The 14,133-nt window shown below is 60.3% G+C and overlaps 3 protein-coding genes across 5 annotated transcripts; 2 read left to right on the top strand and 1 right to left on the bottom strand.

Moving 5' to 3' along the window:
* Positions 1 to 645: 645 nt before the first annotated feature.
* SAMD1 (sterile alpha motif domain containing 1) lies at positions 646 to 3,958 on the top strand. The gene is made up of 5 exons (XM_059918295.1): positions 646 to 1,987; positions 2,410 to 2,704; positions 2,797 to 2,893; positions 2,992 to 3,103; positions 3,215 to 3,958. Exons 1-5 carry the CDS (start codon positions 1,034 to 1,036, stop codon positions 3,371 to 3,373), a joined length of 1,617 nt encoding a protein of 538 aa, XP_059774278.1. The 5' UTR covers positions 646 to 1,033; the 3' UTR covers positions 3,374 to 3,958.
* A 1,177-nt stretch (positions 3,959 to 5,135) lies between these two features.
* On the top strand, positions 5,136 to 7,991 carry C3H19orf67 (chromosome 3 C19orf67 homolog). The gene is made up of 6 exons (XM_059919809.1): positions 5,136 to 5,490; positions 6,178 to 6,319; positions 6,437 to 6,537; positions 6,624 to 6,809; positions 7,151 to 7,285; positions 7,750 to 7,991. The coding sequence occupies exons 1-6, from the start codon at positions 5,156 to 5,158 to the stop codon at positions 7,922 to 7,924; spliced, it is 1,074 nt and encodes a 357-aa protein (XP_059775792.1). The 5' UTR covers positions 5,136 to 5,155; the 3' UTR covers positions 7,925 to 7,991.
* Positions 7,992 to 11,150: 3,159 nt separating this feature from the next.
* Positions 11,151 to 13,651, bottom strand: MISP3 (MISP family member 3). Of its 3 annotated transcripts, none has more exons than XM_059919807.1 (3): positions 12,381 to 13,628; positions 11,794 to 11,867; positions 11,151 to 11,533 (listed from the first exon to the last, which is right to left on the bottom strand). In XM_059919807.1, exons 1-3 carry the CDS (start codon positions 12,946 to 12,948, stop codon positions 11,516 to 11,518), a joined length of 660 nt encoding a protein of 219 aa, XP_059775790.1. In that variant the 5' UTR covers positions 12,949 to 13,628; the 3' UTR covers positions 11,151 to 11,515. The 3 variants fall into 3 exon arrangements, 2 of the variants coding, with proteins under 2 accessions (XP_059775790.1, XP_059775791.1); XR_009502686.1 differs by having other exon boundaries at positions 11,509 to 11,533; positions 11,794 to 11,914; positions 12,381 to 13,651; XM_059919808.1 differs by lacking the exons at positions 11,151 to 11,533; positions 11,794 to 11,867 and adding an exon at positions 11,870 to 11,951 and having other exon boundaries at positions 12,381 to 13,651.
* Between the last annotated feature and the right edge of the window lie 482 nt (positions 13,652 to 14,133).

The following is a 14,133-nucleotide window of genomic DNA, read 5'->3' as shown; positions in this document are numbered from 1 at the left end:
CGCTCTAGAGAGAAGCTGGGGCCGGCGCGCCGGGAGGCCGAGCGGCGGCGGGGGCGGCCCTGGTAGGGGGGTATGGGGTGGGGGTGACGGTGCGCGCCCCCCTTCCCGCATCCTCCCCGCGGAGCCAAGCGCGCCCAAGGGGCGCGGAGGCGTCGGTGGTCCGAGGATTCCCGCAGCGCCGGCAGAGCGCGGTGGCCCGACCCACGGGCGGCGAGTTCCCGGTAAGTGCGGTCCCGAGAGCGGAGCGCGCCGGGGAGGCGTGGAGAGGGGGGCTGGGCGCCGGGGACGTCTGGGTCCCGCGCCCAATGGCTGGAGGGCGGCCGAGCACCGCCCGCCCGCCCCGCCCGCCCCGCCCGCCCCCTCTCCCCTCCCCCAGGCGCTCCCCTCCCCCTCCCCCGCCCGCCGCTTTCCCCCGCCCCCGCCCCGGCGCCAACTCCGCGGCGCCTCCTTAAAAAGCGCGCGGGAGTTGTAAGGGGGGGCCGGAGCGAGCCGGAGTGAGCGAGAGCGCAGGGTAAAGGGGGCGGGCGGGGGGCCCGGGCTCCACCTTAAAAGCGGGCGCGTGGGGGTGGGAGGGAGGAAGGCGGGCGGCGGGGAGGAGGGAGGGAGGGAAGGAAGGGGGGCCGGAGTGTCCCGGGCGCAGGGCGCGCGTGCGGCGGCGGCGGCGGCGGCGGGGAGGGGCCGGCTGCGCCGCGCTCCCCTCCTCCCTCCTCGCATCCCCGACCCCGCGCGCGCCCAGCAGAAGCGGGTCTGTGTGTGCGTGCGTGCGAGTGAGTGAGTGTGTGCATATATTTTTCTCTCTTTTCTTTCTCTCTCACTGTTTTTTCCTCTCTCTCTCTCTCGCTCCCTCTCTCTCGTTCTTTTTTTTTTTTTTTGCAAAGAAACAGCAGCGCCGCCGCCGCTCCGCCGAGGCGCTGCGCCCCCCGGGGGGGGAGGCGGAGGAGGCGGGCAGCGGCGGAGGGAGGGGAGCCGGGGAGGGGGGCGCCGCGCTGGGAGGGAGGCAGCGCGCACGGTGCAGCCGGGCCGGGCGGGAGGCATGGCGGGGCCCCCGGCCCTACCCCCGCCGGAGACGGCGGCGGCCGCCACCACGGCGGCCGCTGCCTCGTCGTCCGCCGCTTCCCCGCACTACCAAGAGTGGATCCTGGACACCATCGACTCGCTGCGCTCGCGCAAGGCGCGGCCGGACCTGGAGCGCATCTGCCGGATGGTGCGGCGGCGGCACGGCCCGGAGCCGGAGCGCACGCGCGCCGAGCTCGAGAAACTGATCCAGCAGCGCGCCGTGCTCCGGGTCAGCTACAAGGGGAGCATCTCGTACCGCAACGCGGCGCGCGTCCAGCCGCCCCGGCGCGGAGCCACCCCGCCGGCCCCGCCGCGCGCCCCCCGCGGGGGCCCCGCTGCCGCCGCCGCCGCGCCGCCGCCCACGCCCGCCCCGCCGCCACCGCCCGCGCCCGTCGCCGCCGCCGCCCCGGCCCGGGCGCCCCGCGCGGCCGCCGCTGCCGCCGCCACAGCGCCCCCCTCGCCCGGCCCCGCGCAGCCGGGCCCCCGCGCGCAGCGGGCCGCGCCCCTGGCCGCGCCGCCACCCGCGCCCGCTGCTCCTCCGGCAGTGGCGCCCCCGGCCGGCCCGCGCCGCGCCCCCCCGCCCGCCGTCGCCGCCCGGGAGCCGCCGCTGCCGCCGCCGCCACAGCCGCCGGCGCCGCCACAGCAGCAGCAGCCGCCGCCGCCGCAGCCACAGCAGCCGCCGGAGGGGGGCGCGGCGCGGGCCGGCGGCCCGGCGCGGCCCGTGAGCCTGCGGGAAGTCGTGCGCTACCTCGGGGGCAGCGGCGGCGCCGGCGGCCGCTTAACCCGCGGCCGCGTGCAGGGGCTGCTAGAGGAGGAGGCGGCGGCGCGGGGCCGCCTGGAGCGCACCCGCCTCGGAGCGCTCGCGCTGCCCCGCGGGGACAGGCCCGGGCGGGCACCATCGGCTGCCAGCGCCCGCGCGTCGCGGAGCAAGGTGAGCGCGCCGCGGAGGGGGGCGCCGCGCGGTGGGCAGGTGCGGGCGAAGTTGGTAGCGGGGCGCGAATCCCGGGAGGAACCGGGCCGCAGGCGGCCGGGGCTTTGCGCTTCTTCCCTGCGGGCTCGGCGGGTGGTGACCTTGGCAAGTGACTTGATCTTCCCCAGCCTCAGTTTCCTCTGCTGTAAAACGCGACTTAATAATAACAGTAGCGACTCCTTGGGGTTGTTGAGCGAGTTTAGTGAGATTTGGCTACTGAGGGCTTTATTAACACAGAGCTTGGCATGGAGTGAATGTGTAAAAGTTAGTCCGTGTTGATATTAAAGGTGGTAGTGAGGCACACCACTTGGTCTTGGATCCCAGGGATTGGGCCCAGGGCCAGAACAGCTACTAACCTTGCGTGCCTCTCTCCCTTGCACCAGAGGGGTGGAGAAGAACGAGTGCTTGAGAAGGAAGAGGAGGATGAAGATGATGAAGATGAAGATGATGAAGACGAAGTGTCTGAGGGCTCCGAGGTGCCCGAGGGTGACCGTCCTGCAGGTGCCCAGCACCAGCAGCTTAATGGCGAGCGGGGCCCTCAGAGTGCCAAGGAGAGGGTCAAGGAGTGGACACCCTGTGGACCCCACCAGGGCCAGGATGAAGGGCGGGGGCCAGCACCAGGCAGTGGCACCCGACAGGTGTTCTCCATGGCCGCCATGAATAAGGAAGGGGGCTCAGGTAAGGACCCCTCTGGGTGGGGGAGGGTGCCTGGTGGGAAGGAACCGAGCCCCAAGACAAAACCACAGGCATATGCTTTTTTTATTTCCCAGCCTCTGCTGCCACTGGGCCAGACTCCCCATCCCCCGTGCCTTTGCCCCCAGGAAAACCAGCCCTACCTGGGGCTGATGGGACCCCCTTTGGCTGTCCGTAAGTTGGGGTGTTTGAGACAGAGGGGTGCCGCCCAGGTGTGTATAACAGAACCAGAGGAGCATCACTGCTCACTGGTTCCCTCTGTTCCAACACAGTTCTGGGCGCAAGGAGAAGCCGGCTGATCCTGTGGAGTGGACGGTGACAGATGTGGTAGAGTACTTCACCGAGGCTGGCTTCCCCGAGCAGGCAACAGCTTTCCAAGAGCAGGTGAGTTCCTGACCCTCAGCTTAGCCCCAGCGTTCCAAGGCCTTAGTGGGGGGTGTCCTCTGACCCTGCTCGCTCGCTCTCTCTTTCTCTCTCTCTCTCTGTCCCACCCAGGAAATCGATGGCAAGTCTTTGCTGCTCATGCAGCGCACAGATGTGCTGACCGGCCTGTCCATCCGCCTCGGCCCAGCCCTGAAAATCTACGAGCACCACATCAAGGTGCTGCAGCAAGGCCACTTTGAGGATGACGACCCCGATGGCTTTCTAGGCTGAGCTCCAAGCCTCACCCCTGCCCCAACCCATTCCAGTCCCATCTTACCCAAGACCCCCAGGGTCCGGGAGCTGGTCGGGGACACCCTCAGCCCTCATAACAGATTCCAGTGAGGGGGCATTCCTACTCATCTTTTCCCTGTGTCTCCCCAACACACACACCTCTGGCCCCCAGCACATCCTGTACTCCATGATAGAGGAGTGTGGGGTGGGACAGGGCCTACTCATTTCACCCCAGGAGGCCAACCCTCCCCCTCACCCAGTCTAGGACATTTTTGGAAAAATAAAATGGGGGCTTCCCATCTTCCCTAGATCCTCTTCAGTTCAGCCAGATGTTTCCTATATAAATGTTTTATTCTGTCTGTTCATTTTGGTGGGTGGCCGTTCCTCCCTCCCCCACCACCCAGGCCCCTTCCCAGTCTGTCCCTGGCCTCCAGCCCCTGGGAGCAGCTGGGAGGGGGGGGTCCCTGGATCTTCCCTACCCCTCCCATTTCTTTCTGTTCATTGTCGCTCCAGCTGGCTGTATTGCTTTTTAATATTGCACCGAAGGTTTTTTAAATAAAATTTTAAAAAAAGAGAGAAGAAAAACATGCCACAGCGTCCATTTTATGAATGTAGTCGGGGAGGTGAAGATCCACACCAGCCTCCTGGGAGTCTTGGGTTAGGACAGAATTGTTTGAGGAGGGAGACAGGTAGTAAATGGGGCTGCCCCACAGCCAGCTAACTGCTCCAGGAGGACAGGAATATTTGCTGCTTCTGCCGTCTCCCCATTCCCAGAACAGCGCCTGGGCACACAGTAGGTGCTCAGGTATTTGTTAGGTGACTAGCAGTTAACTCTGGGCTTTACGGGCATTCTCTGGGTTCTCACCACGGCCCCGTGAGGCAGGGCTCGTGAAAAATCCACTTTACAGACGTGGCAGCTGGCTCATCACAGCAAAGATGCTTGCTCAGGGTCACGCAGGGTGCAGCTCGACACCTGTCTGAGTTCTTTACCCAGAGTCTTTAAGTATAATTAATGTGTTTGGCTTCATAGCTCTATTATCTGACAACCTTTGCATGTTACAAAGAATCCAGCCTACAATTGTTGCGGGCAGGGGTCTGTTTTGGGCCCATGGTAGGGTCTCCAGGCCTCCTGGTCCTCTCCATAAAAGGGGCAGAAAGGACTGGGCCATCAGATGAGATCATGGGATGGGAAAATTTTTCCAAGTGAAAATTTTTATTATTGTTAGTAACAACCACTACATCACAAGCGCTACTAAGTTCTAATGCAGTTTCTCAACTCCATTCGTTTTTTTAAAAAAATATACAGATTCCGTGTCCTGGGAGTCAGAGACTCAGCGAGTGGGGCGGGGCCATCCTCGTTTTCTATACCTGCAACCCCGGGGTTTGGACGCTCGGTAGAGACCCCTCCTCCCTAGGAAACCGCCTCAGAGAGTCAAATGCGCTGGCCCCGGGCCGCACCCCCAGGACACTGCCGCTCCAGCAGCGGCCCAGGTCGCCTCCCCCGGCGCGTACCCCACGGCCAGGTTCCGGGAGCGCGCGTGTGCGCGGGGCGCCGCGGCCGGGCCGCGCAGCGCGAGCCGAAGCGGCTCGCCCCTTCTGCGTGTTGAAATTCAAATGAACTGAACTCCCTCCACGCCGCGCCGGCAGAGAGGTCGAGGCCCGGGTGAGATGGAGGGGGACGCGCTCCCAGCCAAGTACGAGGTACCCTGGGCGGGGTCGAACCTGCGGCCAATGTGAGCAGCGGAGGCTTAAAGAGCTCTGGTCCCCGCCTCCCGCCGCACGATGGCAACCAGGCGGTGGTTCTTGGGGCCGCTCCCCGCGGGCCCTGGGGAAACGCCGCTCCCGGACGACTTGGAACCTGGGGTACAGCCCTGCGAAGACCCCTCATGGTCGCCTCCCACTGGCCGACCTGGGGACTCACCCCAGGCGGAGCCCGAGGATATCCAGGGGCAGCTGCCCGAGGCCTCCACCTCTACGCCTTTCCCTGAGCCTCTGGCCCCAGGCCCCGGGCCTGCCCCTCCTTGCCTACCCTTGGACACCATGTTCAGCCCCATCAGCGAACAGCTCCGTTACCTGCTCAAGAAGGCAGATGATTTCCAGAGCTACTTGTTCTACAGGTGATGTTGGACGGGGTCCTAGGTTCTACCCATGGATAAGGAGACGGAGGAGGGGATAACAAAATAGGTGACATACACTAGGTTTGCAAACTCAAAAGCATTAGGAGACAGAGGAGGTAAATGAAGCTAGTGATTAGCAATCCAATTTCGAAGAGTTATGAGGACTGTGTAGAAATTTGGGGTTAGGGAGTGCGGGCTATTATGTGGGCCCTTGGGGTTGCCAGATCGCTAGAACTCTTCTCCCACTTTTTAACCGTTGGCTTAGGTTTTGAACCCTGGGCAGGCTAAACAAAACCTATCTGAGCAAGATTGGCCTACTGGCTACCAGTTTGAGACCTCAAAGGATAATATGATTCCCAGACCAAGGGAAAGGGGGCTGTGATTCTCATATATCAATGTCCATGGGAATCCCCTGGGAGGCTGTTTAAACCCTAGATTTCTGGGCTTCACCCGGGGAATAGTAAGTCAAAGTCAGTCTTGGGACTCAGGTGTCTGCATTTTAACAAGTGTTTCAAATGTTTTTGATGCTGGTGGTCCTGGAAGATGCTCTGAGAAAGGGCTGACACTGGGGGATTTTGTTCGTAGTGGGGGTCCAGGTCAGGGATACAGGTGGGCAGTGAGTGGAATGGGAGAAATTGGTGGGGGAGCCAGGGACCTCAGGCAAAGGCCCCCTTCTCCCTTCAACAGGGACCGAGTGCAGAAGGAACAGCTGGCGAAGGCCATGCCCACCTTCTTGCAGATGTGTGAGCCCTACTTCCTGTACCTGGAGGCAGCTGCACGGAGTGTGCCCCCCATCTATGGAGCCCTGCAGGAGCTGATCCGAAAGGGGGTGTGTGGAGCAGGTTTCCTAGACCCTCTGCCCCTTTCTTCATCCCTCAGGCCTGGGGGATGAGGAGGACGCTCCTGGCAGGCCAGCTAATCACATTATGCCCCCTCTTCCATGCAGCTGTTGGAGATCTCCCAACAGCTGACTCTGCGCCTGGAACAGCTGGTCCTTATGTATGCATCATTTGGGTTTGTGAACCTGGAGGAGACTGACCCCCTAAGGTAAAAGGTTAGGAGACTGGGATTGGGGTCAGGGGTGGAGGGGTCCAGGGCATACCCTCATTCCCCACTCTCCCATCTCCTGCCAGCATCTCCTGTTTCTTCTGCGGGAGGTTCTCCATCAGTCCTTCCCACGAGGTGTCCATCTTTAGATACTGTGCCCCTGCCGCCTACACCGCCAGCCGCTTCCCCCGATACCTCTATAAGAAGATGCGCTGGAACCTGGAAACCACCCCAGAGTCCAGCAGCCAGGGGCAAGATTCCCGTGTGGATTAGTGAGTCCCCTTATCAGAATCAAAGTCCTCCCCTCTCTATGGAGAATGCCAGTTTGGGCCACTGAACCACCACCATCAAAGTATGGAAAGCCAAGCAGGAAATCAAGGACATTTGAAAGGTCATCCCCACCTTTAAAAATATATATATGCCCCCATCAAAATAAAAGTCCTCATCTTAAAAGTAGGCTGACAGTGAGAAAAGGCCTCAGTATTGAATCATATCCCTACCTGAAAACTTGAAGGCAACTTCTGATGAGTTTCCACCATACCTCCAAAATTAAAACCCTCCAACAGAAGTTAGGAAACTACTCACATTTAATTGCTGCCCCTTCCCCTCCCAGCTACTTCCTGTGCTACAGAGATACATGGGAAGACACAGGCAAGAGTCCAACCAACTCATGCCCCCAGATTCAGAAGCTGTGGTCCATCGGCCGATGGGTGCCCCTAGGACCAGCTGAGGATGACCTTTATTCATGGTAGGAGCTAGGGCGATGGCAAGGTGGGCGTGGGGTCTGGAGGGAGGGGCAGAACCCAAACAAAGACCATCTACCTCCTCCAACACTGTTTCCATTGGTAATAATGATAGCATCTTATTGTGCCCTGAAAAGCGCTTTATGCAGACTCGTGTAACAACCCACTGAGGTCTATACTACTAGCCCCATTTTACAAAGAAGGAAACAGGTGCTCAGAGAGGATAAATTACCTGCCCAAGGACACACAGCTAGCTGAGTAATTGGCCAGGTCAGGGCTACAGTTGTTCAGCCTCCCAGAGCCATTACCCTCTGTGTTTCTCATCAACAAGAAAATCACTTTCCCCCAGGGTTTTTCCCACCCCTAGCTGAAACAAAGCCTCTCTCAGCCACAGCCTCTCACTCAAGGGGAGGGGCTCCCGAGTAGCAGGGGGCGCTCACATCCAGGCCTGTCTCTCCCCGGCCCCCAGGATTTTGTCCCCGCAGCCTCCTGGGGACTACGAGCAGCTGCTGACCATCGGCTTCGAGGAGCCGTCGCACATGCTGGCCACCGACCTGCTGGTGCAGATCCTCACGGGCCAGGCAGGCACGGCCCGGCCCCCGAGCGCCGCCGGGCCCGCGGCGTGGGCCGCGCAGGAGTCTTGAACCTGGAGAGAGGGTGGGAGTTGGAGCTTGACAGTTCCAAACTCCAGGAGAGGGAGTAGTGGAGGGGCTCACTCGTTCTCCTAGTGCAGCTCCGCCTCGCCTTCCAAGGGGCCAGGCCGAGCTAGCCCGTCCGCACTGGGTCCGGCCCGGCCGCGGGGCCCTGTGGGTGGACACACCGGTTTTATGTTAAATAAAAGAAAGAAAGAGGTCACAGGCTCAGCGTCCGCTCGGATCGCCGCTCCCCTCCCCTTGGAGAGAGGGGGACCCCGCCCGCTCGCGCGGCCTTCTGGGAAATGTAGTCTCTGGAAACAAAACCATAGTCCACCGACTGGCGGACGGAAGCTCAGAGCATGCGCAGAGGCGCGCATGAAGCAAAAAGGGAAGTAGCTGCTCCTGTCAACAACCGGAACCCAGAAAACCGCAAGTTTCGGGTAGCCGGGAAATTCAACGCCCACTGTGGGAAGGGACGCAGAGCCATGCCCACTCTTATGTTTTGACCCGGAAATTATTTCCCTGTACCGAAAAAGACTATATTTCCCAACGTGCCCCGGGAAAGGGCCAGCCATCAGTTTCCTAAGAGCCGAGGTTAGATCTTTACTTCCAGCTTTTGGGTCTTGTCTTGTGCAGGTCGCTGTATCCCCTGGGTGTCCGGGGCGCGGGCTGGGTGGGAGAGCCGGGAGGCAATCCAACTTAGGGTCGCTAAGCCTCACCCCAACCTTGGACTGGAGAGAAGACACGGGTTGAGAGGTGAACTCTCCTGCCAAGAGCTACGGCGACCAAGTGGCGGAGCCTGGACCTGAGCTGGGTTCTTCTGATAGCAACTGGTCACTTGCGAGGGGAGGGGTGTCCTTGCTGACCCGGCTGTCACTCAGCTGCGAGCTACCCCCCTTTAAACTAAGGGACACCTTTTGGTTCCCCCTAGCATTTTCAGAGTGGGAGGAGAGACTTGGAGCCCTGCTTCATGGAGCAAAACACTCGCTTACCTAATAGTCCCTGGTACATAGTATTATCATAAGTATTATGATTATCCCAGTTTACAAATGACAAAAATGAACGTGAGAGGTGAAATAAATCAGGATTGGACCAAAACCCTTGTTCATTCGGGGTGGGATTGGAGGCTTCTGGTGACAGTTTCTGACTGCATTAAGGATTTTTTAGTCCACGACCCAGGTCTGAACGGGTCCAAAGGGGTTCTGAAGTTCCCTGACACGGATTTGAGGCGCCCCCACCACCACTGTTTAGCCCAGTCCAGTAGAAATTTAAAATGAGCCACAAATGCGAGTCACATATGTAATTTCAAATTTTCTAGTAGCCACATTAGAAAAATAAAGAGGTCAGAATTTTAGTGATATTTTTATTTAACTTCATATATCCAAGATATTATTCCAACGTATAATCAATGTAAGAAATTATTAATGAGATATCCCTCTTTTTTTGTACTAGGTTTTTAAAATCTTTTGTGTACTTTACACTTAAAGCACATCTCAATTTGGACTAGCGACACGCAGATTTAATCTATCTCCCTTAAGACAAATCCACAAGCCACTTAAAACTAGATTTCTGGTGGGTGGTGACAACACTGGGAGAGGAAGGAAACAGGTTTAATTTCTTGGGTCCTGTCTACACCCATGATTCTCTAACTTTAGAATCATGTGGAGGGTTTGGTCATTAAGTCTGGGATGGAGGCCAAGAATGTGTTTCTTACAAGTTCCCAAGTGATGCTGACGTTGCTCGTCCAGATACCACACTTTGAGAAATGCTAGCCTACATCGATCTCATGGCTCTCAAACTTGGCTCCATGTTAGAAGCACCTGGGGAGCTTTACTGATGCCAAGGCCTCTATCAGATTCTGATTTATTTGGCATAAGGGTGCCTCAGGTAATTTTAATATGCAAGAAAGTTCGAGAACCCAGGTCTACACTTAAGCAGTTCTGTCAATTCTACATACTTAATTCTTAGCTCCCCTGCCAGGGATTAAGAACAGGTTCTTGGCGTTTCTATTTTCCACTTTGGCAGTGCTGGCTCTTTCCTGCTTTTCTCTCCGTACCTCCCAGAGTCACGGTCAACCATGTGTTCAGTGTGCTGATGATGGGGTCAGGGGTGGGTCCTTGGGCTGAGCTACTGTTGGGGTGCAATGCTGTGTGACCTAGACCAGGGCATACAGAATTGGACAAATCCAGGAGTTTAAACAATGATTCTAAAAGTCTTTTCTGGGTCTCAGTGCACCTCTAAGAAGCTGATACACTAAAACCGCAGGATATACTGCACAGATGCAGTCTTACAGCTTATCTTGAATCCCATCCAGGGGAGCCTTGGACCCCTTGTCTTGGGACAGAGGGAAATTAAGGGGGGCTTGCCAACTGACAGCCATAAGCCCTACTGCAAACAGGTGTTCTTTGCTGTCCCCTCCTGCCCCCCACCAATTAAAGTTTTCTAAATAGTCACAAAGTTTGGTAGATTTCTCTTTTAAAGGCTGGGTTTCCAGTTGCTTTGGGGGTGTTTTTGTTTGTTTATTTTTTGTTTTTTATTTTTTTGGCTGCACCATGGGGCTTGTGGGATCTTGGTTCCCAGACCAGGGACTGAACACAGGCCTTGGGCAGTGAAAGCACAGAATCTTAACCACCGGACCACCAGGGAATTCCCTCCAGTTGCTTTTGGAAAGCAGAAGCTTGACACCACTAAGCTCACTCATAGCACTGGTGATATGGAAGAACACCTACCTGCCTGTTGAAATGAGGCATTTGTTTTACAGCACACCCTGTCTCTCTCTTAATATCTGCCTAAGGTCTGTAGGCATGTGAGGTTTGCAATTGCTAGGCAGATTATAAATGGCCTTGCATGCCCTACTAAGGAGCTTGAACCAATACCACTCCTTTTTTTTTGTAGCCATTGTTTATGTCCCCAGGGCGGGAACAACCTCTTATCACCTCTGTCTAGCCAGCACCCTGCGCGGACATGTCGTTTGGCACCAATAAATGTTGACGAAATCTGGAAAGGGTGGGCATGAGTTCGTTTGTCCCAACGCCGCAGTTCGCGCCCGCGTCGCCAGGGGGCACTAGGACCCCGGCCGGGCAGGGGGAGATATGCGGCCCTGGAACAGGGAGATAGGGGACATTCTGCATTCCAGCCGGCGCCTCCGGCGACTTTCTCAAGCCTAGCTCCTCTCGCCGCGCTCCCCCGCCACCCCACCGCAGACGAAGAGGACCCAGAAGAAAACAGCCTGCACTGCCCAGAAAGAAGGGGCTTTATTGGGGAGTGGGGACAGCCGAGGAGGTGACCCCTATCTAACAGTCAAGGCCGGAAGGAGAGGATAGTTCCGTTTGCAGTTAGGTGGAGAAGAGCGGGGCAGTTTTACTGGCGGGGCTGTTGATGGTGGTGTTTCCCAGTTGGGACTAACAGTTTTATAGAAGATTCTGGTCAATTTCACAAAGTCAGGTTCGAGGAGGGGCTGATCGATTGCGTCTTTCCTGGCTCAGACCTGTAGCCCCTCTCCAGGCCTTCCGCCGATCCGGAGGGCACTCCTGGGCGCCCCTGCCTGGGTCCTCTGACGGGCATGTTACCTTCGTCCGGGGACCCCAGCCGGCTCGAACCTCAAGGCTTCCGCTCCTCCTGGAGAGAGGGGCCAGACCGAAGGCATGCCTCGGGGGCCCGCGCACCGCGAGTGGGGACACCCAGGCGCCGGGTGGGGCAGTTTGGGCCCCAGGACCACCGCCTCCTCGACACCCCTGGGCCACGTCCGGGACTTTGGGTCCTAGCGCAGAGTGACTTCCCAGGGGGTCCTTTCCCCAGCCCAGCGTTCTCGCACGCAGAGGGTTGGGGTGGGGGGGCAGCGACAAACGCCTGAGGCAGGAGGGGAAAGGGGTTCCCACCTGCTCCAGACCGTTCTCCGAAGCCTTTCTGCGGGGAGGCCAGATCACCGCCAGCTTTCCGTCGCCCCTGCTCGCTGCGGGGGAAGGGGCGCTCAGCCGAGATTGCCCCTCCTCTCACCAGCTGGAGGCGGCCAGGACGAAGGAGAGCGGCCGCGCCCCTTAAACACACACAGGCGTTCACCCCCCTCCTCCCCATGGAGGCCTCCATCATGAGGGAGGAGGGAGGAACCCGAGGGAGGAGGGAGGCAAACAAACCCAGGGTGGGGAGGTAGGAACCCGAAAATTCAGAGGGAGGATCCAGGTGTGCCAGAACCCAGGGAGGGTTCCCTGGAACCCGACAAAGACATCTGGAATCCTCCTCCCTTCCCCCACCACGAGCCTAGGGGGGGTGGATCTGGGAGTCCGACGGGGGGCGGGGGTGTGGAGCATAGGGATGGGCAGCCCAGAAGGGGTGAGTTGAGAGGGGCCCGAGGAGTCTGGGAGCCAGGATGGGGGACCCTGAGGATCAGAGGGCCACTGGAATTGGGCAGTCGGTGAGAGAGGCTGGAGCCCTGGGAATTCCCAGCGTAGGGGCGCCAGTGGCTTACCAGTTAGGCTGGGCGCGGGCTCCTTGAACTCGGCGGTGCCGTAGACGCTGAGGCGCTGGCGCTGCAGTTCCCGCTCGCGCTCATTCACCTCGCGCACCTCCTGCTCCAGCAGCGATGGTGCGATGGGCGGCGGGGCGCGGGCCAGCACCGGGCACCGGCCCTGCACGACTGAACGTGGCCGGCCTCCGGGCTCAGGCAGCCGCTGCGGGTCCGCGCTGCCCTCCGCCGCCGGCGAGGAGCCGCACCCGCCAGCAGCCTCGAAGAAGCGCTTGAGCTCGCCCAGCGGCTGAGGCGGCTGCCGGGCGCGCTGCTTTGGGACCTCGGGGCGCGCTAGCGCCGCCTGCCGATGGGCCTCCCGCTCGATGTCTCGCTGCATCTGCGCGCCCGCCCGAGCGCGCTCCAAGGCGCGCGGGAGCGCGGAGCCGGGGCCCGGCAGGGTGAGCACCGGCCGCACACGCAGTTCGACGAGTTCGCGGCCCGCGCGACCTGGGCTCAGGCCCCGGCTCCGGCGCAGGCTCTCCTCGCGTTCGCAGCTGCGGCGGATTTCGCGCTCGATGGGCGTCTCCATGAGCGGCTCCTCTGGGGGCTGTTGTGGGGTCTCGGAGCGCAGTAGAAAACGCAGCTGGGGGGATTCCGAGTTTGACTCAGAGGAAGTTTCCGGACCTTGAGAGGCACACTGCTCCAAGAGCCCCGCGCCTCGCGCTTCACACGGTTCAGCGTCGTCGCTGCCTCGCCCAGGACTCTCAAAGCTCTCAGCTGCGGTCGGTCCAGGGCGCTCTGCCTCCTGCCCCGCTGATGGCCCGAGGACTTCTCTCTCTTGCTCGGGGGTCTGCGTGCCCTGGTCTGGGGAGGGCACGGGGACCTCGCCGCCTGGCCTGGGGACCTCGGTATCCTGCTCTGCAGCAGGCCCGGGAATTTCTCTGTCTAACCCGGGGGGCTCAGGGCCCCGAGCTTCGGACGACCCCAGGGCTCCGCTCTCCGGCCCGGGGGCCTCGGTGTCCAGGGTTGGGAGCAGCTCGGAAGCCTTAGCTCCCAGCGCTGGAGTTTTGATGCCCAGAGCTGGGCCACACTGCCCTGCGCGGCACCTGTGGCTGCAGTCGCCGTCCGCGAGTTCCAAGGCGTAGCCTGCACCGGCCGCTTCTCTGACCCGCCCCTGGCCTCCAAGAACTGTCCCCGTGGGCAGGGCCGAGCAACGCCCCCTGCACCTGCAGGCAGGACTCCGGGCTCCGCCCTGGCCCCGCCCTCGAGATGGGGGCGCCTCAGCTGGGCGCTGGATTTCTTCCACTAGCACGCCTCAAGTCAGCTCACGGCATTGGCCCTTTTAGAAGAGGACGTCCCTAGACCTAGCCCGCTACCTGGGACGCCAGTCTGGGTGCAGTGTTCACTCAGGGGGCGCCACCCTGGAACCTTTTCGGCCTCACGTCCCCGGCATTGCCAGGAGGCTTGGCCCTAGCTGCACGCCTGGCTGGGCCTCTGAACAACTGTCCTCTGTTGGGTTGTCCCCCGAAGCCATCTTTCCGGGGCCTTGCCTGTCCCGCGCAACAGCAACGCCCACGGCCTCTGGGCTGTCCTTCCACCTTCCACCCCTGCAGTGCACAGCTCGGGCTGGAGGGGGCGCCAGGAACCGCCTCACCGCCCGCCCCAGTCTCCCTCTCAGTGCCTGGGTTCAGCAAGGTTCCGAGCGGTGAGCCAGCGCCCGCGCCAAGCCCAGAAGGCACTTCCCCTCACCCCCTCCAGGAAAAGTCTGCGAGGC

The sequence above is a fragment of the Balaenoptera ricei genome, chromosome 3, assembly GCF_028023285.1.
Source record: "Balaenoptera ricei isolate mBalRic1 chromosome 3, mBalRic1.hap2, whole genome shotgun sequence".
NCBI classification, from domain to species: domain Eukaryota; kingdom Metazoa; phylum Chordata; class Mammalia; order Artiodactyla; family Balaenopteridae; genus Balaenoptera; species Balaenoptera ricei.
This window is presented reverse-complemented; position numbering and strand designations above follow the sequence as displayed.

Excerpts from the sequence above, each read along its gene's own strand:
- MISP3 (XM_059919807.1), bottom strand. The coding sequence starts at position 12,948 with ATGGAGACGCCCATCGAGCGCGAAATCCGCCGCAGCTGCGAACGCGAG. Across the intron at positions 11,868-12,380 it reads GCCCGCGCCCAGCCTAACTG|CGAGCAGGGGCGACGGAAAG; the intron begins GTAAGCCACTGG and ends CTTCCCCCGCAG.
- C3H19orf67 (XM_059919809.1), top strand. The coding sequence starts at position 5,156 with ATGGCAACCAGGCGGTGGTTCTTGGGGCCGCTCCCCGCGGGCCCTGGG. Across the intron at positions 5,491-6,177 it reads CAGAGCTACTTGTTCTACAG|GGACCGAGTGCAGAAGGAAC; the intron begins GTGATGTTGGAC and ends TCCCTTCAACAG. Across the intron at positions 6,538-6,623 it reads GAGGAGACTGACCCCCTAAG|CATCTCCTGTTTCTTCTGCG; the intron begins GTAAAAGGTTAG and ends ATCTCCTGCCAG.
- SAMD1 (XM_059918295.1), top strand. The coding sequence starts at position 1,034 with ATGGCGGGGCCCCCGGCCCTACCCCCGCCGGAGACGGCGGCGGCCGCC. Across the intron at positions 2,894-2,991 it reads GGGACCCCCTTTGGCTGTCC|TTCTGGGCGCAAGGAGAAGC; the intron begins GTAAGTTGGGGT and ends GTTCCAACACAG. Across the intron at positions 3,104-3,214 it reads CAACAGCTTTCCAAGAGCAG|GAAATCGATGGCAAGTCTTT; the intron begins GTGAGTTCCTGA and ends TGTCCCACCCAG.